At 37.1% G+C, this 26,457-nt stretch overlaps 2 protein-coding genes across 2 annotated transcripts in view; one reads left to right on the forward strand and one right to left on the reverse strand.

The window, feature by feature from the left end:
* The first annotated feature begins 487 nt into the window (after positions 1 to 487).
* EMB2076 (Pentatricopeptide repeat (PPR) superfamily protein) lies at positions 488 to 3,012 on the forward strand. Its single transcript, XM_090007444.1, has 2 exons — positions 488 to 2,310; positions 2,534 to 3,012. The coding sequence occupies exons 1-2, from the start codon at positions 673 to 675 to the stop codon at positions 2,738 to 2,740; spliced, it is 1,845 nt and encodes a 614-aa protein (XP_089863570.1). The 5' UTR covers positions 488 to 672; the 3' UTR covers positions 2,741 to 3,012.
* A 7,524-nt stretch (positions 3,013 to 10,536) lies between these two features.
* Positions 10,537 to 26,457, reverse strand: part of CLPB3 (casein lytic proteinase B3) — a 36,392-nt gene continuing 20,471 nt past the window's right edge. The window contains exon 10 of the mRNA XM_090006166.1: positions 10,537 to 11,128. Within this exon, the coding sequence (XP_089862292.1) occupies positions 10,799 to 11,128 (330 nt within the window). The 3' untranslated portion in view covers positions 10,537 to 10,798. The remainder of the gene's footprint in view (positions 11,129 to 26,457) is intronic.

Consider the following 26,457-nt stretch of genomic DNA (forward strand, 5'->3'; position numbering starts at 1 on the left):
GAGGGCTATTACATTTCAAGCATACGGGTTGCCCTCTTTGAGGTATTGATTCACCTGAACTGAGCAGCTTACATCAGACTCAACAAAAGCAAAACAGACTCTAAGCGCAAATTTACAATGTAAGTCGCAAGGGAACATGTTGAATGTTGCATTAAAATAGTATTTTAAAGTTTAAGTAAATAATAAGGATCGATCGGATCTTTAAGTGATACTAGATCTGGATTTGATATGATCCTTTGAGCAATAAACCAAACTTGATTAATAACCGATATAATGGTCTGATTATCTTTACTTTTTCATACCAAATTTGGATCCATTTATTATCGGACTTTAGCTGACCCGACCCGATTTTCTGTCGGATCTACAACTAAGGGTTGAGACCCTGACCCTATAGGGTTTGGTACGGGTCGGGTTTGGTTCAAACCCGATCCGTTGACACCCCTACCTCCGAGTGGAGTACCTCCTTCCAAACAGAGAAGAAGAAATCATGTCTCTCTTTCCTGGAGATGGGTTTTTGTCCTTACTGACCAGAGTTAGAGGTTTCGCCTCAGAGGTGCAAGAAAGCCAAGAAATGGGAACACCCATCTCAGGTTAGTCCTTTCCTTCGCCTGTAATGAGCTTTCTTAGTAGAAAGTTGAATTCCGATTGTTTCCTTCTTTGTCTCGTTTGGAGATGGTAGACACATTAAGAACCTGGGCTCTGATTAGCTCTGGCGTAGATGGGTTTCGTGCGCATAAACCCTCTAGAAAACAAGGAAGCGTAAGCGCTCTAAAAGCTTCCAACCTGGGTTTCAGTTTCATTGAAGGTGGTCATTTGGGCATTCAAAATGCAAAATTCTTGAAGAATGGGCGCACCTTTTTTTCCATATTATGGGGTCCTGATTGGAGAAGAAGCAGTGAGCTAAATCTAGAAGGAACTTATAGAAGTACCCAAGAAAAGAGGAGCAGTCCAATGCAAGTTGTGGGTTTTGCTGAGTCTGAACTTGCTTTTGAAGAAAAAGATGAAGAATTCAATGTGAGTAGTGGAGGTAGAGAGGAGTTACCATCAATACGAAGTAGCTCAAATCACGATGGAAACAGTAACGATCTTAGGGAGAGTCATTATAACGCTTTTGCGATTGCAAATGATGACAAGAGGTATATTGGGAGAAAATTTCACTTTCTAGAGGAAAGGGGCGAGGGGATACTGTCCAAGAGGATATTGAGTCTTAGTCGATCGAACAAGGTGAGAAGCTTGTTGGAATTGTATACATCGATGGAGATGTCTGACCTTCAGCCTAATATTCATGCGTGTAACTCTCTGATATCTTGTTTATTGAGAAACGGATTTTTTGATGATGCCTTGAGAGTGTTTGAGAGGATGAGGAAGAAGGAAATGACAAGCGGACATACGTATAGCTTGATTCTCAAAGCAGTTGCATCCGAACGAGGTTGCGCATCGGCTTTGGAAATGTTTGAAGAACTCGAGAGGGAAGGGAAGCTGAAGCAAGGTTGCGATATAATTCTCTACAACACGATGATAACTGTGTGCGGGAAAATGAAGGATTGGGATAAAGTGGAGCAACTGTGGAGGAGACTAAAACAAGACGGTTGCAAAGAAACCATGGTTACTTATGGTTTGTTAGTCAGCGCATTCGTTCAATGTGATCAAACTGAGTTGGCATTAGATGCTGCTTTTGAAATGATTCAGAATGGATGGGAACTAAAAGAAGATGTCTTGAAGGGTATTATCAGTTCTTGTGCAAAAGATGGGAAGTGGAAGTTAGCTCTGCAATTTTTCAACCAAATGTTAGACAGTGGCATCAAACCAAATTCTATCACATATAATGCTGTGATCAATTGTCTCGGTAAAGCTGGGGAAGTTGATCTTGCTTTTAGAATCTATGCACACATGAAATCTTCTGCTCAGAAGGATGACACATACACTTGGAATGCATTGCTTACTGCTTTATATCAAGTTAAACGATATGCTGATGCTCTTTGTCTTTTTGAGAGCTTAAGAAAGGATAATGCTTCTGAGGTGAACTCTCACCTCTATAATATGGCATTGATGGCATGCCAAAAACTTGGGCTCTGGGAAAAATCTTTGCAGTTATTGTGGCAGATGGAAACTCTTGGAATGGAACCATCAACTTTATCATATAATCATGCCATTGGTGCTTGTGAAGCTGCAAGAAAGCCAGAAATTGCTTTGCAAGTGTATCAACATATGATACACATAAAGTGCATGCCCGACACATTCACTTATTTGTCATTGATAAGAGCTTTCATAGCAGGATCCTTATGGACTGAAGTGGAGAATATTCTGGATGTAAGTTTTCAATTCCGAGAGTGGATACTTACAGCTTCTGGTTCAGATCTGATATATGGTCCTCATTGATTGCATATTGAATCTCTTGAATTAAGGGTAGAGATTATAATTTTTTCGGGGGACTCTTTTATAATTTCAGATCTGTGAGTGATCTTGTAGTTTAATCTTTTTACTTTTCAAAAGTCTTATATTTGTCAATTTTCTTCTTTTGTACCTTTTCCAGCATGTGGCTCTAAATGCATCTCTCTACAATGTACTTATTCAAGCCTTCTGCTCTCGAGGGAAGATCACATCGGCAAAGAAGCTATATATGAAAATGCGGAGCCATGGACTTCATCCTGATGGGAAAACAAGAGCTTTGATGCTTCAACACTTACCAGAGGACTCGATGAAACAGTTTATCAGGAAGAATCCATATTCTAACTATTAAATTTTCTCCTTGTAGTCGCACTGTTGTTATAAATACAATTTAGTGAGGTTTCCTTACAAATGGCACAGAATAGCTAGTTCAATGAACGGAGATTTCATGGGTTGGATTCAGAACCCCTCCACTTCATGTTAAGAGCTTGAAAAATGGGCAGCAGGAGGGGGTAGCAGTAGTGTTCAGAGTTAGGTCACCAAAGATCGATGCAACCTGGCATTCCGCGGGCCATGTTCTCCATTTAAAGATATAATATATAAATCTCTCTCTCTCTCTCTCTCTCTCTCTCTCTCTATATATATATATATATATATATATATATATATATATATATATATATATATATATATATATATATATATATATATATATATATATATATATATATATTGGCTTTATCTTGATCTTCTGTGCTTTTTTTTTACAATCGTGCATTCTAGACCTCATTCAGCTTTAGCATTGCAAGGTATAATCTTCATCTACTAAAGATGTCATTTGTAAGTTGACTCAATCATTCTTCTCTAAGGAGCACTTCATTAAATTGGTAGTAACTCCATCGCTTTTGTTTGTGAAATTCTGTCTCTAAACTGATTAGTCCCTGGGGTCTATACCTCTTAGTATTAAACTCCATGTATTGCTCCTTTTTTATTCTTTTTGAAGATATTAACTGCTCAAATATTGTTGTCCATGTTAATGGAGGTACCTTCCATCTAATCTCACAAATCTTTTGTTCTACAAGAAACTTAGAGATAGATTCAGTATCCTTGAAATCACATTCAATTTAGTCTGCAAGTGATCTAAACACATTTTTTTCTGAGCTCACTCTTCTATTAGTGAGGGCATTTCATGGTATTTTAACATTAGTATCCCTTCTACTAATTCTGATAGACCGGGAGCTAGTTTGATGTCAGCTCCATCACAGGCTTCAGAGAAACCTGATGAACCATACCATAGTTTAAATAGTTCTTCATTGTAAGAGCTTGTAGAATCCTTTCTTGTTTTATGTTCTTAGAATTCTGGCATTCAATAACTGTCAAACCAGTCTCTGGAGACACATCTGTTATCAACATCTACTTGATGACTACCTCTTTGCTTTTTCTGGACAACAGTCACTGTAAGATACATGCAAACATGTGGCTTGCTTCAATAAATGGGTTCCTGTGCCCTTGAATCAGCCAATTACATGCCTTTGGTACCATGTTGACGGATGTAGGTTTGATTCAGATAGATCAGCTAACTCTCATCCCTTGGCTAAAGGCATCAAATATTTGAAGGAAAAGAAACTTTCTATAAGCTAATAGGAAAATTCACAGATAACATGCTTCATGTTTAATGAAATTATTCTAATATCAGAATGCAACACTTAAATTCTACACTACTAGGAAACAAATTGCTATGAAAAGACTAAAAATTAAACAAAGCTTCAACACAAATCAATACTCTAGAGGGATCTAAACTTAGAAGTTATCATCTTCCCTATCAATGTTATGGCCAGGCAAATCTGCAATAAGTGGTGGAAATAATAGTTCATACTGCGAAATTTTCCGACAGTGTGGAATTTGAGGAGATCCAACCTCTTGTTTTCTACTAAGGGAACTCCTACTCTTGCAAGCAAAATAGGATGCTTACTGCCTGGTAATGCAGGAAAGGAGATTGCAAATTTCAGTGGCAGATGCTGCTTCCATCAATCCCTCTTTATCTTGCAATGGCCAATGAGAAACATACTTTTGAGACTTAAAATTCTTTCATTAAACAATTTAGAAATAGTCCACAGCAATGCCATGGAATCAAATGGTATCTATGAGCACTTTATAAACTGTATTTCTCTTACCGGTTAACATATGCGATTATACCTGGATTTGTTTGTCCATCTTAAATATGATATTGGATACTTTACCTTTTTACAATTCAAGTGCTTAATGATAATGATTTAGAAGAATGTAATTTTGTTTTTTTCTTTTATTCTTTTTTAACAGTGGCGATAATTTCTCCTAAGACTAATGACTCCTTTTAAGAAATAAAGAAACAATGATATGCTGGATTAAACCGAATCTTTGAGGCTTGGAATAAATCTCTATTTGGGAGAGGACAGCCGGAGGTTGCCGGAGTGGAGATGTTGAATCCCCAGTGTTAAAAAGCAATTGGGAGACTGGAAAAAAAGGCATTAAGGAGGTTTCCCATGGAATCTGTTGAATCCAAATCCTAAAATCGACTGCCTTCCCTGGGAGGTGGTAGTTATAGACTCCCATGCCGATGCCATCCTTCGACAGTGCTTTCAGTATCCCAACTTCCCTCCAACGGTGCCATGAACTACCACTGCATGTCAATTTGCAAGCATTTTTTGAGGGTGGTCCTTCTTTGCAGACGGATTTGGTAAAGGGGCACAAGGCTTCAAAGGGCTCTCAAACAAATGTAGTAAGATGCAGTACATCCAGAATTTCTACCTCATTTGTGGAGTCTATAAATGCATCCCTTGCTTTCGCCTTCCAAGCAGAGCCTAATTGTGCCTTATGTGATGTTGGTCAACTCTGGTGTTCTACGATCCCAATTGTGCGTCTCTCCACTTTGCTCCCAACATTTCTTATAAATGGTGACAATTTTTCCCTTTTATATGTAAGTGATCTCTGGATTAAATTTATTGCCTATGTGGATTGCTGTTGATATTATGTGAGCATCACTGTTTCATGAAATAACTACAATTTTTTATCCATTTTCTGCATAACTTAACATTTGAAGCAAAAACTTGCTTATATAGAAATTTATTTCCTAATTATTGCTGTGTGTGTGTGTGTGTGTGCGAGAGAGAGAGAGTGAATCAGCCAATATCACGAATGTCCTAGTTTGAGAGTAAGGTGAACCAGATTAACCTATTGTAGATAAACTCAGGACAAGAAAAAGAACTTTACCCAAAAATATCATAAACGATAAACTGCTATGCTGAAATTAACTTCTTGTGTTTCTTATTGCCTTGGCGATGTTGGGGATTGGGAAGTTTAAAGAGTTGTTCACTAAGCCGCTCCCTCAGGTTTAGGGATGAACAATGGGCCGACTGGCTCAACAAGCTTGACCAGTCGACCTGCTGAAAGATTGACCCGGCTCTTGCCAGGTTTGGGCTGGGCCCAGGTCTTTTCAGGCTAGGTTTGAAGTAGGCTGGTTCTTCAAACCATATTAAATCTGGCAGGCTGGCACTGGCTCCATTGGATGAGCTTTTATCGGTAGCTAGACCTGGCCCATTTACTACTCATGCTGGGTTGGGCACCTTATCAGGCTTCAGTCTGCTTTGGCAGCCAAAAATTGACCCATCTCTGGTCAGGTACCTGACTACCCGTCGGGTACCTGACCCGATGTCTATGTCACAGGGACTCGGCAAACTGGGTGCTGCACCCGTGTTGATGCGGGTGCAGCACCCGGTGTGGTCAACCCGACCCTGGGTGCGTTGACCACACCCAGGGTCATTTGTGTCCAATTTTTTATTAAAAAAAAATCTTCTGGGGGGCACCCCCCCCGAACCCTCACCCACTGATCGTGCAGTGGGACCCGCACCGGGGGGAGCCCTTGGACCTCCCTTTCTGCAAGGGATGAATCAGGCTCCACAACTCATCAGCTCAACCCTCCTATGCACAAAGAGGGTGCAGGGAGGGGGCTCGACCCCTCCCCTGCACAAATTATATATATATATATATATATATATATATATATATATATATATATATATATATATATTTTTTTTTTTTTTTTTTTTTTTTTTTTTGCCGCACCCGCACCCATGTGACATAGCCCGATGTTAACTCTTGCTCAGGTTTCTCTCGAAAACTACTTGCAGTGCAAACCATCCGAACCACCATTTACTCTGACCCCATTGCCAAAATGACAATTCATTTCCTTTTAATTGCTATGGTTCCAATATAATCTGTCGCTGCTTCCACAAGATTTTGGTCATTCTTCCCATACTCTTATGCTCATGTTTCTATGAATGCCATTTTCCAGTGTGAGTTGCCCGAAGAGCTCATTGGAGTCCGAATCTGGCATGCGACCGAACTGATAATCGTCTAATTCCAGGTCATCCATTGAAAATGCTTCAGATCTTCCCACTACTATGCTAAACATGAAGCTTGTGCATGGATCTGTTTGCAAGAACTCATAGGAGTCCAAATCTGGCATGCGAACAAACTGATAATAGTATAATTCCAGGTCTTCCATTGGAAATGCTTCAGATCTTCCCACTACTATGTTAAACCTGAAGCTTGTGTATGGATCTGTTTGCATAGAGATATCAGCAGAGTATGTCTGAAGTGGTCCTCATGATCTTGGTTGGTTAGTGATGGTCATATTCACACCAAGGAAAAGAGGTAGCTGCTTAAACAAAATGCATGCACACTGAGGGTCCATCGCATGGGCATGATGGATGCTCAGTGCACAAAACAGCTAAAATATGCATTTATCAGCGCTTTTGGAGCACAGCTAAGGGTCCCAAATCTGCTGGGACCTTTAGCAACGCTTCAAAACATCGCTAAATACCTCAGCGGGGCACCGCGGGCATTAAAATGCTTGTTTTTAGCATCGCTTCAAAAGCACCGAAGGCATTTTTGTTTAAAAAAATGTGTTTTTACACAAAAAAAATGGTCAGCATGAGTGTGTTTTCATCAAGCATGTATGAATTAAGCAGCTACCATTCACTCTTCATACCAATGATGCTTGGACATTAAAGTAATTGTATTAGCATCAGGACTAGACTAAATGGTATCTATTAACGTTTTCAACTTTCAATTATGGTTGATAGTCATTGCTTAGACAACTTTGCCTGGAGCTCGATGGAGCAAAATGTGAAACATCACCCAGGTCATGAACTTCGGCATCTTATTGTTGGAAGGTTTGGTATGCATGAACATCAAAGTGTTTCATGATGCCTTTTATGATGCTCTTTTTACTCCTGTAATAACAGAAAACATCTGCCAATCGGGGCTCCGCTTGTCTGGCAGGAGCAGTTAGTGCACGTCACCTTGTGTTGGGACATTGCAGTTCGAATCCCAAATGGTATGATTGTATAACTGGTAAGTGTCTGCCTAACCCCAGCTTTCTCTATCCAAATGAAAATAACAGAAAACACCTCAAATTATGTAGTGCAGTTAGTTGGAGATAGTCTTAAATGTTTGTTACGAAAATCTAAAATTAATCAAAATGGATTGAAATAAGACAAACTCTCTTAGTGCCCTCTCTTAGCGCCGCACAAGGGCTCCACTTATCTGGAAGGTGTGAATTGTGAATGTCAGTCACCAAGTTGATGGGACGTCACAAGTTCAAAACTTACAGATGGCCTCCCTTGCTGCAAGGTCGAAGATGGGTATACTCCCCCTGCGTGCAGGAGAGACCTCAAGGGTTTAACTAACCAGAGGTTTGCCAATGTACGGTCGGTGATGGGATTTGTTTCCCTTGGATTATCAAAGAAAAAAAGATCAACTCTCTTAGCACATTTAGTACTACTTTTTATACCTCGCCATTTAGTTGCAATTAATATATATATATATATATATATATATATATATATATATATATATATATATATATATATATATATATATATATATATATATCAATGTTCAGTAGCTTTCAGAGGTGGGCCACGTAAGGCAGGGTGGTCGTGGAGTCTCACCCGAGGCTTTCCTCCCTTTGGCGCACAACATTTGTGGGCTCACATGAGGGGTGGGGTGTCAGCGGGTCGGGTTTGGTTCGAACCCAGGTGAAACCAGACCTAGCCCCTATTTTTGGGTATGGTATCAGGTCCGGACCTGGGTTTAATTGGACCCACCATAAGAAAAACCATACCTGGACCCAATAAGAACTACATGAATTAGACCTGGGTTATACCCGGTAAAATAATATTTTTTATCATTTTTATATTGAAAATTTATGGGTCTTAATGGGAACTCGGGTCAGGCCTGGGTCTGGTATAAAATTTCACAAACTACACCCGGCTCCATGTATTAATCAGACCTTTGGGTCCGGATCTGGGTCTTAATCGGGTCTTCTAATTTATTATCATACCCGGACTCGATAGGGTTTGGTACGGGTCACGTCCAGCTAAACCCAACCGGTTGACACCCCTAGCTCACATCGACTATTGCCTCTTGATGAGATGCAAAATGCAACAACAAAACGAGCTGCAATGCGTGTACGTGCCTTAGGGGAAAGAAGTGGAGCTTAGGCTGCACCTGAATGGTCAAGGATCAATCTGTCCTCAAGTAACTCCCAATAAGCTACCTAACTTTATCACCTATCTACAGAGGGCCAAGCTGCTTTTCCGTTATTGAAGTTAATTGCCAGTGTTTTTCATCTTTGTTTAGTACCTTTATATATATATATATATATATATATAAAAGCAGAAGCAAAGGCATCAGGTGCAAAAATTTGAATGCTTTATAACTTTTTATTAATTAACATTTTTGCCATGTGAGTTGAAAATGAAATTAAAATTTTGTATAGGCAATTGTATAGGGTTTTCATAAAAAAGGAAGTGTTACTTAATGTCACATTGTAATTTTTCAAAAATTAATTACTATTTGTAACTACTTTCTCTCCCTCTACAACATCTTTCTCCCTCTTTTTAATGGTCATCAAATGAAAATATTTTATAATTTTTTAAATTTATCAATATGTATAATTCCCATTAAATTTTCTTTCAATCTTGATAAATGTATATGATTTACATATTTTTACCATTTAAGTTATCTTATAGGACGCAGCCATATGGGCGGGTATCTCATATATATATATATATATATATATATATATAGAGAGAGAGAGAGAGAGAGAGAGAGAGAGAGAGAGTATGTGTGTTTGGTTCCTCCTACAGTTCACATGGTGTGGATGCCATTAATTTTTCAATTTTTCATTTTCTCAGTTCTTTATTTGAATCTAACCTCATAAATGTGATGGTTTTTTTAGTAAGAACCAACTCTTGGATCACCAAATTACGATGTGTGAGCAGGTTCTGTAGGGCTTCAAAAATCAACAATGTATAATTTGCATAAATTTCAAAGCTCATAAAATCATTTTTTGTCAAAAAATACGACCTAACACTCAATTCCTTAGTAAATGAATCATGTTGAACACATTTGTGAGGTCGGATTTGCTAGTGAAAGGGCATAGGAAGAAATATATATATATATATATATATATATATATATATATATATATATATATATAGAGAGAGAGAGAGAGAGAGAGAGAGAGAGAGAGAGCTGGGCATTCCATAGGTGCGCAACTCCCTGTGCAGTTTTGCTAAGCATCCATTGCGAGAGTGATACGCTCAGCATTTTCCGGCAAAAAAATGCTGAAATAGCATAAAAAACTCACGCAAACACCTTTTAGCCGCAGTTCTGAAGAAGGTCCCAGTTCCGCTGGGACCTTTAGTGCAGTCGAAACCGCTGCGAAAAAGGCTTTGTTAAAATGACGGGAGCATTCCTTAGAGGGCATTAGGGACGGTTTCAACCGCCACTAAAGGCAAAAAGCACAAAAAACACATTTTCAGTATTTTTTGTGCTGTTTTCACGTGCTGGCTGTCCACTCACGGTGATGTACGGCCAGCATGATTCCGCTTGAGTTGCACATCTAAGGATTGCTCAGCTCTCTCTCTCTCTCTCTCCATATATATATATATATATATATATATATATATATATATATATATATATATTAGCATTGCAAATAGAGTGGAGCACCTGTTTTACAAACACAAACCTTTTTTTGTTATGTACTGTTGCCATTATTTATTTATCTATTTATTTTAACAAACAAAAGGTCCACTATGTCCAAAATAGCATTTTTAGTGGTGCTCATTTCCAGTAGAATTTCAATTGTCTACTACACCATCTCATCATCCTCTCTGTTGCATTTCCAAGGATGAATCTCCTTTTCCTAAACTCCTGCTCGTAAATGAGGCAGGCATACAACCATACTGTAAAGGACCCCATAAACATATTGCATTGACATCTATGTTAAAATACAACTTGGAACATCCAAATTTGCTTACAGGGAAAGAGATTTGAGATGCACTTGAGAAACAAACTCTCAAATGCTTTTAGATAGAGCTTTCTGGTCATCAACTGCAGAAGACTCAGCATCCGCTTCCAGTTTCCTGAATACCAGCTTCTGTTGTGGCAGTTGGCCGTTGGAGAAGGCAGTGACTTCTGTATCAATCAACACCCTGTCCTCGTCCTTGAAGTCCCCCCTCAGTATGCCCTTGGCCAACTCGTTCTCAACATGCTGTTGGATCACGCGCTTGACAGGTCTCGCCCCATAGTTGGGATCGTAGCCAAGGCTCCCCAACAGTTGGACAGCCGCATCAGTCACCTCTATTTTAATCTTCCTGTCAGCTAATCTCTTTTGTACACGTCCCAACTGTAAGTAGAAGCAAATAAGCATCAATGGATCTTCAGTGGCTTTGCCAGTCTTCTTTGTATATGCAGATTTAACTAGAAAGATCAATAATATCTTCAAGCGATGAAGCAAAGCAGACTAGGGAGATCAAAATAGAAAGAAGTAAACAGAGACTTGACAATTAATTGTCAAAACTGGAAGACAGCATTAATATGACACCTGTGTAAATAGCATTGTCCAAAATACTACCAATAACACTTGCAACCCAATGCAATTCAGCAGTACATGAACTCAGGGTATGACCTAACTGATACGAAACTTCAAAGCATACTGACTACTAGACCGGGGCTTGACTGACCCAGTTTGAGTTCGTTAGCCACCACAGACAATCCAGTTCAGTTGTGGTGCTTTGGATATAGCTTAGTCTGGTACATAAGCTGATCTTCAATTTTCCCATGATTCATCACCAGCTGTCACCTGGGTATGCATACGGGTTCGTGTGCAGGTGCGAGTATGGGTACATAGGGTACAACATGGCAATTCCAAAAAATGTGGGGATGGGGACACGGCTATATATATATATCACATAAATACAAAATAAATTCAAAATAAATTCAAAATAAACTGAATATAATCTAAATATATATGCTATATCTAAAATATAAGGTTATAAACTGAAAATATAATTATAAATTATAAATTGAATACAAACTTGTATGTACGGAGGGTAAAATGGTGTGTCCAGGTGTCGATGTGTGTCGACACGGGGACATGCGTGTCGACACGGGTACGAAAGGCAAAATGGAGTGTCCATGTGACATAGATCACCAGTCAACTGTACAACCCCCTCAAATCATGAAGTTGCGGACCACTGGGCTTGCGAAACATAAATATGTAATGAAGTAGATCGAATCCGATGAATATGCAAGCACACACACCTCAATCAAGTGGGAACACTTGATTGAATAATCACACCACCCACACAAGGGTCAAATGAGAAAGTATATTGCATACAAAACTCTCTTGAAAAAGTGATGAAATAATACAAGGCCATGAGGCCTATTTATAATACAAGAGGCTAAAGGGGGCAGCCAATATGGATGTTGGGTTGCTCCCAACGGTCATAATTATGACGGCTGGGAGCAGCTCCAACAGCTATATTAGAGCTGGCCCAATAGTCAAAAACAAAAAATTATAAAAAACAAAAAATAAAAAGGTGAAAAAGGGTTGTCAAACCCTAATGGGCTGACACCTATTATAGTGAAAAGATTGAAATACCCTTGTTGGGTATTTCAGTTACAATATATATATATATATATAGTTCTCTGGTGGACAATGATGAAGAAAGGTGTTTCTCTCAAGTACATTAGTATAATTAAGGATATGTATGAAGGAGTAGTAACCAATGTCCGCACTTGTGGAGGGGTGACAAGCAATTTTCCTATAACGGTTGGGTTACATCAAGGATCTGCTTTAAGCCCTTTTCTATTTGCTATAGTGATGGATGAGCTTACGAGATCAATTCAAGAAAATGTGTCGTGGTGTATGTTGTTTGCTGATGATATTGTTTTGATTGATGAGTCTAGAGCTGGGGTTAATGCTAAGTTAGAATTATGGAGACAAACATTGGAAGCAAGAGGTTTTAAGTTGAGTAAGATTAAGACAGAATACATGGAATGTCGGTTTAGTAAGCAACGAAGTAGTGATGGGAGTGTAGTGAAGCTTGGTGAGCAAGAAATACCTGTGGATGATTGTTTCAAATATTTAGGATCTATCATTCAAAAGTATGGAGAAATTGATGGAGATGTAAATCATAGGATAAAGGTTGGGTGGATGAAATGGAAAAGTGCAACTGAAGTATTGTGCGATCGTAGAATGCCATTGTGGTTGAAGGGAAAGTTTTATAAGACGACTATTAGGCCCGCTTTACTATATGGTACAGAATGTTGGGCTGCCAAGAGACATCATATTCAAAAAATGAGTGTAGCTGAGATGCGTATGCTGAGATGGATGTGTAGAAATACAATAAAAGATAAGATTCGGAACAAGGAGATACGTAAGAAGGTAGGCGTTGCACCCATTGAAAATAAGATGAGAGAGAATCGTTTACGGTGGTTTGGACATATTCGGCGAAGGCCTAATGATGCTCCAGTTAGAAGGATGGAGAAATGGGAAAATATATTAGTTAAAAGAGGTCGGGGTAGGCCTAGGAAGACATGGATGGAGGTGATAGGAAAGAATATGAATGCTTTGAACCTCACCGAGGACGTGGCATTGGATAGAAATGATTGGAGGAGAAGGATTCATGTGGAAGACCTAGAATGATTTTCTTTTTTGGTTCATATCGCCGACCCCAATTGTTTTGGGATGAAGGCGTAGTTGTTGTTGTTGTATATATATATATATATATATATATATATATATATATATATATATATATATATATATATTAACACCCCCCCTCAAACTCATGGTGGAACAATCGAGAGTTTGTTAAGTAAGAAGTGAAATCTTGGAGACGGAAGCACTTTGGTGAAGAAGTCTGCTAATTGATATTCAGACGGAACATAGAGAAATGTGATGGTCTTTCTCAGAAATTCTTCACGAACGTAGTGGCAATCCATATCAATGTGTTTCGTCCTCTCATGAAATGTATGATTGATTGCAATGTATACAGCGCTCTTGTTGTTACAACATAATCTTGAAGGTTCTGCAATATGAACCCCCAATTCTTCGAAAAGTTGTCTTAGCCACACTAACTCAGACGTAGTTGTCGTCATGGCATGATACTCAGCTTCAGTGGAGGAAAGTGACACTTTCTGCTGTTTTTTGCATCGCCATGAAATTAGTGAGTCACCTACAAATACACATAAACCAGTGGTTGAGCGTCTATCATTGACATCCCCTCTCCAATCAGAATCAAAATACGCAATGACTTCTAGTGAGGAGGAAGAGGATAAAAACAAGCCAAGATTAACAAATTTTTTAATATATCTAACAATTCTCATTACAACGCTCATATGCACTGTAGTGGGAGCATGTTGAAATTGACTAGCAGAATGAATAGCATAAGATATATCAAGACGGGTAATAGAAAGATAAGACAAAGCCCCAATCATTTGTCTGTAGGGTGTTGGATCTTGCAAGGGTTCTCCATCATCTTTCTTCATTTTGGCATTTATGACTTCTGGAGTATCGACCAATTTTTCATCTGAGAGTCCTGATCTTTCAATGATCTTCGTTGCATATTTAGTATGTGACAAAAAATAACCACGATGTGAGTAAGCAACTTCTATTCCAAGAAAGTATCGTAAAAAACCAAGATCTGTCATATCAAAGTTAGCTTTAAGCACATCTTTGATATGGTTAACTCCCTACTTATCATCTCCTGTGATTATCATATCATTTACGTAAAGAAGTAGAATCATCATTCCTGCATTAAAAAACTTAATAAACAATGCAGTGTCAGTAAAACAAGATTTAAAATGAAGTTGTGTCATCACATTACTAAACCTATCATACCAAGCTTTGGAGGCTTGTTTCAAGCCATATAAGGCCTTACGTAACCGAAGAGTTTTTTTATGTGCTAAAGTCAAGGCTGGTGGAGGATCCATGTACACTTCTTCATCCAGATTACCATTTAAAAATGCATTTCTAACATCCATTTAAAATATAGGCTATTTTCTAATTGATGCTATAGCAATAAGAGTTCTAACAGTGGTCATTCGAGCGACTGGGGCGAACGTCTCATCATAGTCTATCTCATATTAAGGCAAGAAGAATCTTCTTCTTGGTTTTGAGAGTATCTTTCTAGGGCACATGGTGGGTGACCTTCGGTACGTCGAGCATAGGTTTGTAAATTATTGTGAGATAGGTCTAGATCATCAAGATTTCTTCTCACATTCTTATTTGCCTCATGCATATCTTCACTTTCATGAATATTTTCACACTTATCATTGACTAGGTCAAAGAGGAACGAATAATCACAACTCTCATGGATTTTTTATTTGCTAAAACCGTTTTTATTTTCAAGGAATGTAACATTTCAAGAAACATACAATTTGTTTCTTTCAATGTCATAACACCTATATCCTTTTTGGTTTTCGGCATAGCCTAAAAACACACAAGGAATTATTTTAGGAGAGAGTTTATCATTCTTGTTGGTAAGAACAAAACACTTGCACCCGAAGACCCTCAACCTTTTGTAATCAGGATACATTGTACAAAGTTTTCAATAGGAGAGATATTTTCAATATTTTTTGAAGGCATTCTATTTATCAAATAGAGCGTCGCCGTAAGGGCGGCTTCAGTCTAAAAATCTTTTGAAACATTTCTAGATACTAGAAGTGTTCTAGTGGTCTCAATAATGTGTTTGTGCTTTCTTTCGGCAAGTCCATTTTGTTGAGAAGTGTATGAACACGATTTTTTATGAACAATCTCATTTAGGTCAAGATAATTTTCAAACTCTTTTGACACAACTTATCCCCCGAAATTAATTCAAAAGATCTGAATATTGATTTTAAATTGATTCTTTATATAACTATGCAATTTTTTAAAATAATCAAATACTTCTTATTTGTGTTTTAGAAAGAATATCCAAGAGTGTCTACTATAATCGTCTACAAATACAACATAATAGGAAACACCTCCTTTGGACACGATCGGAGCCGGTCCCCATACATCCGAATGCACTAATTCAAATGGATTCTTAGTTATAAGGTGTCTTGGTCCAAAAGGTAAAGACTTCATTTTGCCAAGAATGCAATCTTCACATACACAATTTTTTTCTTTACAATTTGAAAGAAATGAAAACAATTGTAATTTGGTCACACTAGGGTGTCCTAGTTTTTTGTGCCAAATTTCTATATTTTTCTTTTCCACAAAATTACAAAAAAGTTATTTTGGTAATTCAAGATTGTCCATGACATAGAGATCTCCTCTTCTATGGCCTCGCCCAATCGGCTTCCCGGACTGGAGATCCTGTATTAGACAATCATTAGATGAAAAAACTATTTTGTAACCAAAATCCGCAATTTGAAAAACCGATAAAAGATTTAAATTTAATTTTGGTACTACTCTAATGTTTGGTATGTGAAAGATAGGTGTTTTTTGATAAATACCAAAACTTTTAATTTTCAAAGATGTGTCATCGGCAGTTGAAACACAAGAATCATTTGGATTAAACTTGCATTCGGTCAATATAGACTCATTAGGGGTCATATGAAATGAAGCACCAGAGTCAAGGATCCAAGAGGTCTTACCATGGTTGTCACTTGTAGATATGGCCGCTCCCGAATAAGAAGTAGCTTGAGCTTTAAGCATAGGTTGTACTGTCTCCATTAGTTGAGCTAAAGAGAGCGAGCCGATGCATTTGGAGTCGTCCATTTCACTCCCTTCAACCGAAGCCACTCTTTTGTCTTCTTTATGATCCTCCTTTCTTTTGGGACAAAAAGGTTTGATGTGTCCCGGTTCATAATAATGATAACAAATAATTTTTCCACTCTTTTTAAAATCATGATCACCTCTCTTTTCATAATTGTTGGGATTTCTACCATTCTCATTTCTTAAAAAATGAGGTGATTTATAACTCTTGGTATGATTTTCGGGCTTTGACATAGCAAGCACAGATTCTTCATCTTTAGAAGTGGATGACTTTTTCAATCTATTTTCTTCCATTGTTAATTCTTCAAGAGTTTCAACTATGGAAGGGACCCCTCTATTAAAATGTAAACCCAAAAATCCCATTATATATATATATATACTTTTATCATAATACCTGAAAAAGGTAATTCTGTAATTTCCAGTTTTACGCATATTCCACTTAGAATATGCTTGTATTTTCATTCTTTATTCTTTCCTTTCTTTTTCTATTTCTACTTTTTTATTTTTCTTCTTTTTGTGACTTGACATCACCTTGGGGGGCTCCGAATGACTCCTTTGGGAGCCCCAAGGTGGTTCCCTTTTGCAATTGTATAAATAGGGGTGTTCCCCCTTTGTATTCTTAAGCATGAGAGCTCAAGCATTTCTCTTTTCTAATATATTGTGGTATTTCATGCCTTTGTGCAAATTAGTTCAAGTGTTCTTTGAGTGCCTTTTTGTACACATCTCTTGTGAGGTTTTAGCGCTTGTATGCATATTGTCTCATTGAAGACAACTTTACATGGTATCAGAGTTTGGTTAAAGGTTCAAGATTGTGTGATTCTTCGTTTTTCGAGTGCCTCGAAAAATGTGCCTTTAGCTTCTTGAAAATTGGAGTGGAGGCATCTCTTCTTTCATTATTTTAGAAGGGTCTCACGACAAGTAAAATCTAAAAATCTTGTTGCGGTACCTATCTCTCCTCTCATCTTTCCTCTCTAACGGGTGAAAAAGAGTCTCACTTCTCTTTTGGTTTTAAACCCAATGGATCCAACTATCATGTTTGGGCCAGAAACATGGAGGCTCACATAAAAGGAAAAGGTCTTTGGGATTATGTGAAAGGCACAATCCCGGAACCGGAACCAAAAATCACCTTAATGGAGAAAGGTGAAATTAAGATCCTTTAAGGGGAGGAAAGAACCAAAGCCCTTGAGGAATATTCGAAAAAAGCATGATGAATGGGAAATGAATGATTTCAAAATATTGTCTTGGATTTTTTCCTCCGTTGAGACCAAAATCAATGCAAATATTATCAAATTCAAAAAAGTTTCTCAAGCATGGGAGTATCTTGAGAAAATGTATACTTCTAGGGACTTATACCATAAATATTATCTTCAAAAGAAGGCTCTAACTCTTCTTCAAGGCGAAATGACCATTAGGGAATATTTCGCCGAACTTTCTTCTATTTGGGATGAGCTTGCTATGCTCGAACCAAAATGGAGTGGAGAGGCGATTGAACTTCGACACAAACAATTAGAAGAAGATCGATTCTTCAATTTTTTGAATGGGCTAAGGCCCGAATTTGAGCAAATAAGGTTTTCTCTTTTGTCATCTTTTACTCCTTCTCTTGAGGATGTTCTCACTAAATTGAGTGGTAAAGAAACCTGTATGGGTATAAGTAAGCAAGGGCCAAATATGCTTGTGGTTCCCTCCAACTCCGAAGACAATGATGGAGTCAATGCGGTATCTAGGACCGAAAATAATGTAAGAACCTATCGTCCTCCTCACTTTAAAAATCAAAATCAAGGAGGAAATAGTGGACAAGGAGGAAGAAAGGATTATAGCAAGATTGTTTGTCATTTTTGTAAAGAATCGGGACATATCAAACCCATATGTCCCAAATGGAAGAAATTACTAGCCATGGCTACCACTGCTCAACGACAAAAAGAGGAGACATCTTCAAATGAATCTCTTTCACTAAACCAAATAGTGGAAGCTCTCCAACCTCTCCTCAAGGGAGCTACCTTCGGAGCTGTTGTGTCTACCTTCTCCCCTCCAGGTAAAATTTCTTGGCTTTTGGACTTGGTGCGTCTTTTCATATGTCCCCAAACATGTATCCGCTTTCCGATTATTCGAAAAATATTTCTCCATCTTTCGTTTCTACTGTGGATGGAACTTCTCTCGAAATAAAAGGTATTGATAATTTTGAAACTCAAGATTTTTTCATTCCCAAAATTAGATTTATACCAAAATTAAACTTTGACCTTTTCTCTGTTTTTCAACTCTCAGACCATGGATGTGATATTAAGTTTTCTTCTGATAAATGTTTAATATAGGATCGTTGGTCCGGGAAATTGATTGGAGAAGGCTCTAGAAAGGGAGACTTATATTATATGGACTCTCTTCAAGTTCCAAAAAATTCTTTTTGTAATGTTGCCCGACATAAGGATATAAATGTTTGGCACAAGAGACTTGGTCATCCCAACATCACCAAGTTATCTTATTTACATTTTGCTAAAAATCTTTGTAAAAATATATTCTCCTGTAATGATTGTATTCTTGAAAAAATGAGAAGTATGCCTTTTAAACAAAGATCCATGTTAAATTCTAAACCTTTCGAAATTGTTCATTTAGATGTCTGGGGACCGACACCGGTTGTTTCAAAAGGAGAGTTCTCCTATTATGTAATTTTTGTAGATGATTTTTCTAGGTACTCTTGGATATATTTCCTTAGACATAAGCATGAAGTTTTTTCATGTTTTAAATTGTTTCATGGGATGGTTAAGAATCAATTTAATTGTAACCTAAAGATATTTAGAAGAGACTCCGAAGGAGAATATCTCTCCAACGAATTCAAGACGTACCTTGAGGATAATGGTATTGTTCATCAAAGGTCATGTCCTAAAACCCCTCAACAAAATGGATTGGCCGAAAGAAAACATAGGCATATCATTGAAACCACCCGAACTCTCCTCATATCTCAAAATATTCCAAAAAACTTCTGGGTTGAGTCGGCTCTTGCCTCTGTTTACCTTATCAATCGTCTACCATCTAGGAACTTAGGTAAAATCTCCCCTTTTGAAGTGTTATATAAAAGAGAGTCTGATTATAGCATATTAAGAGTCTTTGGTTGTAAGTGTTTTGTTCTTACAAATAAGAATGATAAACTTTCTCCTAAAGCTATTCCTTGTGTTTTTCTTGGGTATTCGGAGACTCAAAAAGGGTTTCGATGTTACGATTCTAGGAACGATAAATTATATGTTTCAAAAAACGTGTCATTTTTAGAAAATGAAAAAGGCTTTGAAAGAAATACTTCTCACCATGATGATGTGGACTATTCTTTCTTATTTAACCTATTGTCTAGCAATGATGATTTGTCTAGTGATGACGAAATATCATCAAACCATGATAGTGATATAGATATTAATGAATTTAACTCATCCAATGGTCAAGGAGATAGAACCTCAAATGATCTGATAACCTACTCTCATAGAAATCGAGATACTTTTAGAAGTGCTATTGAGCAGTATGGTGAGTCTGTTCCCACCAATGATCAGAGACGATCTGAAAGAAATAGGAGACCTTCATCCTGATTTGTCTCATTTGATTCTTTTTCACCTAAATATAGGGTTTGTCTTAGTGCCATCCATTCTTATTTCGAACCTAGGAACTTCGAGGAAGCCAAAAAATGTGTAGAATGGTAAGAAGCTATGGAAAATGAACTCAAATCTCTTAGGAAAGCTGAGACATGGGAATTTCAAACTCTACCTGTTGGAAAGAAAACTATAGGTTATCGTTGGGTATTTAAAGTTAAGACTAAAAGTGATGGATCTCTAGAGAGGTATAAAGCTCACTTAGTTGCTAAAGGATATGGGCAATAATATGGCATTTACTATGAAGAGAAATTTGCTCTCGTAGCCCGAATGGTTACAGTCAGATGTCGTATCACTATTGCATCTATCAAAAAATGAAACATTTTTCAAATGGATGTAAAAAATGCTTTTCTAAATGGTGATCTTAATAAAGAAGTGTATATGGATGCCCCACCAGGTATGAAAATTCCTAAAGGTAAAGTTTTTCGCCTTCGAAAATCTCTCTATAGGTTAAAACAGGCTCTCAAAGCCTGGTATGACAGATTCAACAATTTAATGTTAGAAAATGAATTTTCTTCTTGTTATACTGATACTGCATTATTCATTAGAAAATCTGATGCAGAAATTGTAATATTATTACTTTATGTTGATGATATGTTAATCACAAGTAATGATGTCGAAGGAATCAAGGGTATTAAATCCGTCTTGACTTCGAAATTTAAAATGCCAGACTTAGGTTTTCTGACATACTTTCTTGGAATTGATGTTGCATATTCTCAACGTGGTTATTTTCTATCTCAAACTAAACTTGCTTGTGAGATTATTAACAGGTCAGAAATATCCGATGACAAAATTTGTGAAACCCCTGAAATAGTGGGCTCAAAAATGAAGATTGATGATGGGATTTCCCTGACCGATCCTACTCCTTACAGGCAACTGGTAGGCCCGTTGATATATCTCAGCATCACTCGGCCTGATCTGTCTCATGCAATTCATATTGCTAGTCAGTTTCAGCATGCTCCCACAACGGTTCACATGAGTGTTGTTCTTTGTATCATCAAATATCTAAAGCGAATTGTAAATAAGGGAGTATTTTTGTCTTCCTCTTCTGAATTAAGGTTAATTGCTTATACTGACTCAAATTGGGGAGGTGACTCTAATAATCGTCACTCTACCACTGGTTTATGTGTTTTCTTAGATAAATCATTGATTTCTTAGAAGTGTAAAAAGCAACAGAAGGTCTCTCTGTCCTCCACCGAAGCCGAATATAGAGCCATGGCATCTACCACCATGAAGATTGTGTGGATTCGGCGTCTTCTAAAAGATATGGGAGTTTTCATTGGAGAACCAACAAAGTTATGCTGCGACAACAAAAGTGCAATTTATATTGCCAAGAATAACACTTTCCATGAGCGAACAAAACATATAGAGATGGACTGCCATTATGTCAGGGAAGAATACTTGAAGAAGGTCATTGATCTCCCGTATGTGACATCTGAATATCAATTGGAAGACTTCTTCACTAAAGCCCTTTGTTCGCCCAGATTTCACTTCCTTCTTGGCAAACTTGCGGTCATAACACCGTAAGTTTGAGGGGGGTGTTAAAATGTAAACCCAAAAATCCCATTGTACGTTTTTATATATATATATATATATATATATATATATATATATATATATATATATATATATATATATATATATATATATATATATATATATATACACTATGTAACAGAGATTCGGCTAGCAGGGTATCGGGTGTGGTCAACCCGACCCTGGGTGCGTTGACCACACCCAAGGTCATTTCGGTCCATTTTTTTGGATTTTTTTAAAAAAAAAAAAATTGCCCTATGAAATGGGCTGCGGAATTTTAAAAAAAAACTTGGGGGGAGGGGGGGGGGGGGGCGCTGCCCCCCTATAACCCCCTGCCAAGGGCGGCCTCCCTGGAACCCCTACCGCTGACCGCACAGCGGGACCCGTGCTGGGGGGAACTCCCGGACCCCCCTTTATATATATATTTTACATTTTTGCCCCTGCCGCACCCCTGCACCCGGGTTTTTTGGAAGTGCTGAATCCCCGCACCCGCACCCATGTGACATAGTGTATATATATATATATATATATATATATATATATATATATATATATATATATATATATATATATATATATATATATATATATATATATATATTTATCATAATACTCGAAAAGGGTAATTCTGTAATTTCCAGTTTTACGCATATTCCACTTGGAATATGCTTGTATTTTCATTCTTTATTTTTTCTTTTCTTTTTCTTTTTCTATTTCTACTTTTTTATTTTCCTTCTTTTTGTGACTTGACATCACATTGGGGGCCTCCCAATAGAGTCGTTGGGGGCTCCCAACGGCTCTATTGGGAGGCCCAAGGTGGTTCCCATTTGCACTTGTATAAATAGGGGTGTTCTCCCTTTGTATTCTTAGCTCAAGCGTTTCTCTTTTCTAATATATTGTGGCATTTCATGCCTTTGTGCATGTTCGTGTTGTTTTATGCCTTTGTGCATATTAGTTCAAGTGTTCTTTGAGTGCCTTTTTGTGCACTATGCATATTGTCTCATTGAAGACAACTTTACACCCTCCTCTACGAAGAAGAGTGGATTTAGTTTCTTCAAATTCGGGCCTAAGCTCATTTATGAATTGATAGAAATGCTCCGCTTTGATTTGATTTTCTCGGAGTTCAACATCTTGTAGGCAATGCCACTTTGGTTCAAGAAGAGTTAATTCACCCTAAAGGAGAGAGAGAGCATTGTAGTATTCCCTTATGCTCATCTTTTCTTGAGTCATGGTCTTTACATTGTTTTGGACGTTACATATAGTGCAACATCCTTAAGACTACACATGTATTTAAGGTATTTTCATGCATCACTAGCGAAGTCAAACTTCACCAAACTAGAACACTTGTGGATGTCCACACTATTGATGAGTCATCCAATAATTTTGGAATGACCCATCATCCATTCCTTCCATCTTTTCTCATAGTCAAAAACGGCTTTAGCCATTTCCTCTCCTTGAAGTGCAACTTCTTTTCCATTCTCGATTTTTGTAAGAATGAGTTTAGGCTCATTTTTTGTGCCGTCAACCAAGCCCCAAACCCCAAAGTCCCTTTTCCCATATTTTATGTTTTACTATGGATGCCCACTGTTAGAAAGTGAGTTGAAATACATTGGGTTCAATAATGAACCCATACATATGCACGTGAAGTGCAAATATACCCATTAAAGGGAAACAACACAAGCACATAATGTGCTAACCCATAAAACCCATAAAAAGGGAAAAATATGACATAAAGTCATAAGTTGCATATCATTGAAGAAACAATGGACAAGGGGTAAAAACCCCATTACAATGGAGCATAAGCTCCCTCAAGAAGTGAAAAAATACAAAGGGGAGAGCCCCTATTTATAAGCAAGAAAAGGAGCCACAAAGGGGGCTCCCAAGAGAGTCGTTGGGAGCCCCCAACGGTCACATATGTGACCGTTGGAGGCTCCCCAACGACTCTTTGGGGAGCCTCCCTATGTGGCACAAAAGCCGAAAATTAAAAAGGGAAAAAAGAAGAAAAATAAAAAATAAAAATGGAAAATTACAAGCAATATTCCAAAGTGGAATATGCGCAAAACAGGAATTTACAGAAATACCCTTTTGGGTGAATAAAGAATATATATTTATATTCATATATATATATATATAGATATACATATACATATATATATATATATGTATATGTATCTATATATATATGAATATAAATATATACGAGATTACAAATGACGATAATACACATATTTTAACATCCCCCCTCAAACTTTGCGGGGAAAAAACCCGAAAGTTTGGAAAATCAAAGGGAAGTCTTGAGACGAAGTCCAATTCTTCAAAAGTCTTTAAGAAAAAACTCCATCTTCATGACAGTTTGAGCTAGGTCTTCAAGTCCAATTCCCCATCGATCGAATCCATGATGCATCTAATGTTCCACATCTTTAGCGATCCTGTAGAGAATCAACAAAGAAACAAGTAAAACATATCTTTGCACTTTTACTCAAATGGACCATTTCTAACTAGCATAATTATGGATGACCTATGTTAAAAATTATGCAAATTATGCAGAAATGACACTTAAAGTTTCAAAATCATACATCATGTTAAAACAAACTGAGCGGAAGCAAATTATGCAAAAATAAATTGCAAGAATGCATAATGCATTCATAAGGTCCAACATTGGACAAATATAACCCCATAACGGGGAATAACAAAATGATCCACAAAAGGATACCACAAGAAGCCTACGAAGAGGCATAAAATACCTATGCTTTATTGAATGAGAGCCCAAAAAAGGCCATAAAGAGCATATGCATATACTTATCATTAAATAAATTAATACTCAAAGAACTCATTAATGATTATGCTTCAAACATGTAATGAAGTCCCAAACAAGAGAAACGAAGTTTCCAAGCATACTTTAGGCAAAATAAACCCAAGAGTTCACAAGGTTTTAAAATTGATTATGAAAGTCACACTTAATTGACAAAAAACACATTCTACATATAAGGGTGGCAAAAACCATAAGCACTTAATATATCGATTAAATGCTAAGAAATCAACTTGATATGCATATAAAAAATATGATTCATTTGAAAAACACAAGTCATGAATGAAATTTTGCAAATTTCAACAATAGTTCATCCATTACAAACAACTACCTCATTAGTCCTCCAAGACCCATAAATCAAGTGTATAAGCTACTAGATCAAGAATATAAAAGCCATTAAAGGCCAAAGACACACACAAAGGTGTGTAAAAGAACCTCTTGTCTACATATAATAATACTTGAAATAAGTGCATCTACGACAAGAACAAGAGAATACATGCCAACATGGACTAAAAAGTATCTCTTGTCTACGTAAAAAATACACTTAAAACCAAGTATGTTCAGCTACTAGAACAAGAGTAATAAGCCAACCATGGGCTAAAACACAATGCATATCTTGTCTACATAAGATGGCACTTGAAATGAGTGAAATAAGCCAACCATGGCATACATCTAAGCGACTAGAACAAGAACACAAACACCAACATAGGCTAAAAATCACACACCATGGTGTGAATCAACGTGCCTTGTCTACATATAAAAACACTCAAGTCAAATGTGTTCAGCTACTAGACCAAGAGAGCAAAAAGCCAACAAAGGGCTAAAAACACACGAAGATGTAATAAAATTCTTGTCTACATATGATGACACTTAGATAATAGGCATAAAAGGAAAAGACTTTTGAGGCAATAAACTTGTAATGAAAATAAACCTCGAATGAAACAATATTCTTTTTTAAAAAAGAATACTCATAATAACATTTTGGAATAGATGCAAGTAAAACGTATCTTCAACAAGATACTACAACCGATAAAATAATATTCTTTAGAACAAATGTGTGAACATACACACCAAGAACACTTGTGAAAAAACACAAGAACACATGTGCACAACGAGCACAACATACGGAATCACAAATGTGCAAATGCACTCATAAGATTCATAAACAAATAAAAGGTTGGGCTATAATCCCAAAACATCTTGATTTTAAAAGTACCTTAAAACATTTAAAGTTTCAAATACCATATGTCCATCACATTTACATAGAAGCATCCATAATATCAATGGCACAAGAGAAAAAATGAGTGACACACTCATAATTAGAGATCAAATAACAAATCATTTTAGAGTCCCAAGGTGCCCATAACTCACCTTAACAACCATCTATAATATGGAAGGTGGACAATCTAAAAATGATACAACACGAGGTGCCCATAACTCACCTCGACAAACATCTCTAATATAACAATACTAAGGCCAAATAAATGATGCATTAAATAACATGTGATGGACAAACATAAATGCCACAAAAGGGCAATAAACGCATAAGGAATCATTTTCCAAATAAAAGTTTTTACAAAGAGGACCGATTAACAAATTGAATCAAAGGTCCAATATAATCCATCAAAACAATTTTGCATAAACACGAATTATGCTTAATCTTCAAAAGAAGTCTTGTACACCAAAAAAGGCTTACTATGCAACATAACATGAAATATTAAGCAACATCATGTGTATGAACCGATTTGGAACAAACAAGCCTTAACTATGAAAGACATAAGGTGCAATTAAACGGTGAAGTTGGTGAAGTTCAAAAATAACAAACTTAGGCCAATATAGGCATTCATAAAGATGGTGAATTTCGAAAAACTTATGAAATCTACTATTGCAACTTAAAAATGATAAACAATCATGAAATCTTCATAAAAGAGTATATACTCACAAGAAGATTATAAGGACCGAAAGGCTCCTTAAGGAGAGTTTGAACAAAAAAACAT

Source organism: Nuphar pumila, chromosome 5 (genome assembly GCF_984573655.1).
Source record: "Nuphar pumila chromosome 5, dmNupPumi1.hap1.1, whole genome shotgun sequence".
NCBI lineage: Eukaryota > Viridiplantae > Streptophyta > Magnoliopsida > Nymphaeales > Nymphaeaceae > Nuphar > Nuphar pumila.

Excerpts from the sequence above, each read along its gene's own strand:
- EMB2076 (XM_090007444.1), top strand. The coding sequence starts at position 673 with ATGGTAGACACATTAAGAACCTGGGCTCTGATTAGCTCTGGCGTAGAT. Across the intron at positions 2,311-2,533 it reads AAGTGGAGAATATTCTGGAT|CATGTGGCTCTAAATGCATC; the intron begins GTAAGTTTTCAA and ends TACCTTTTCCAG.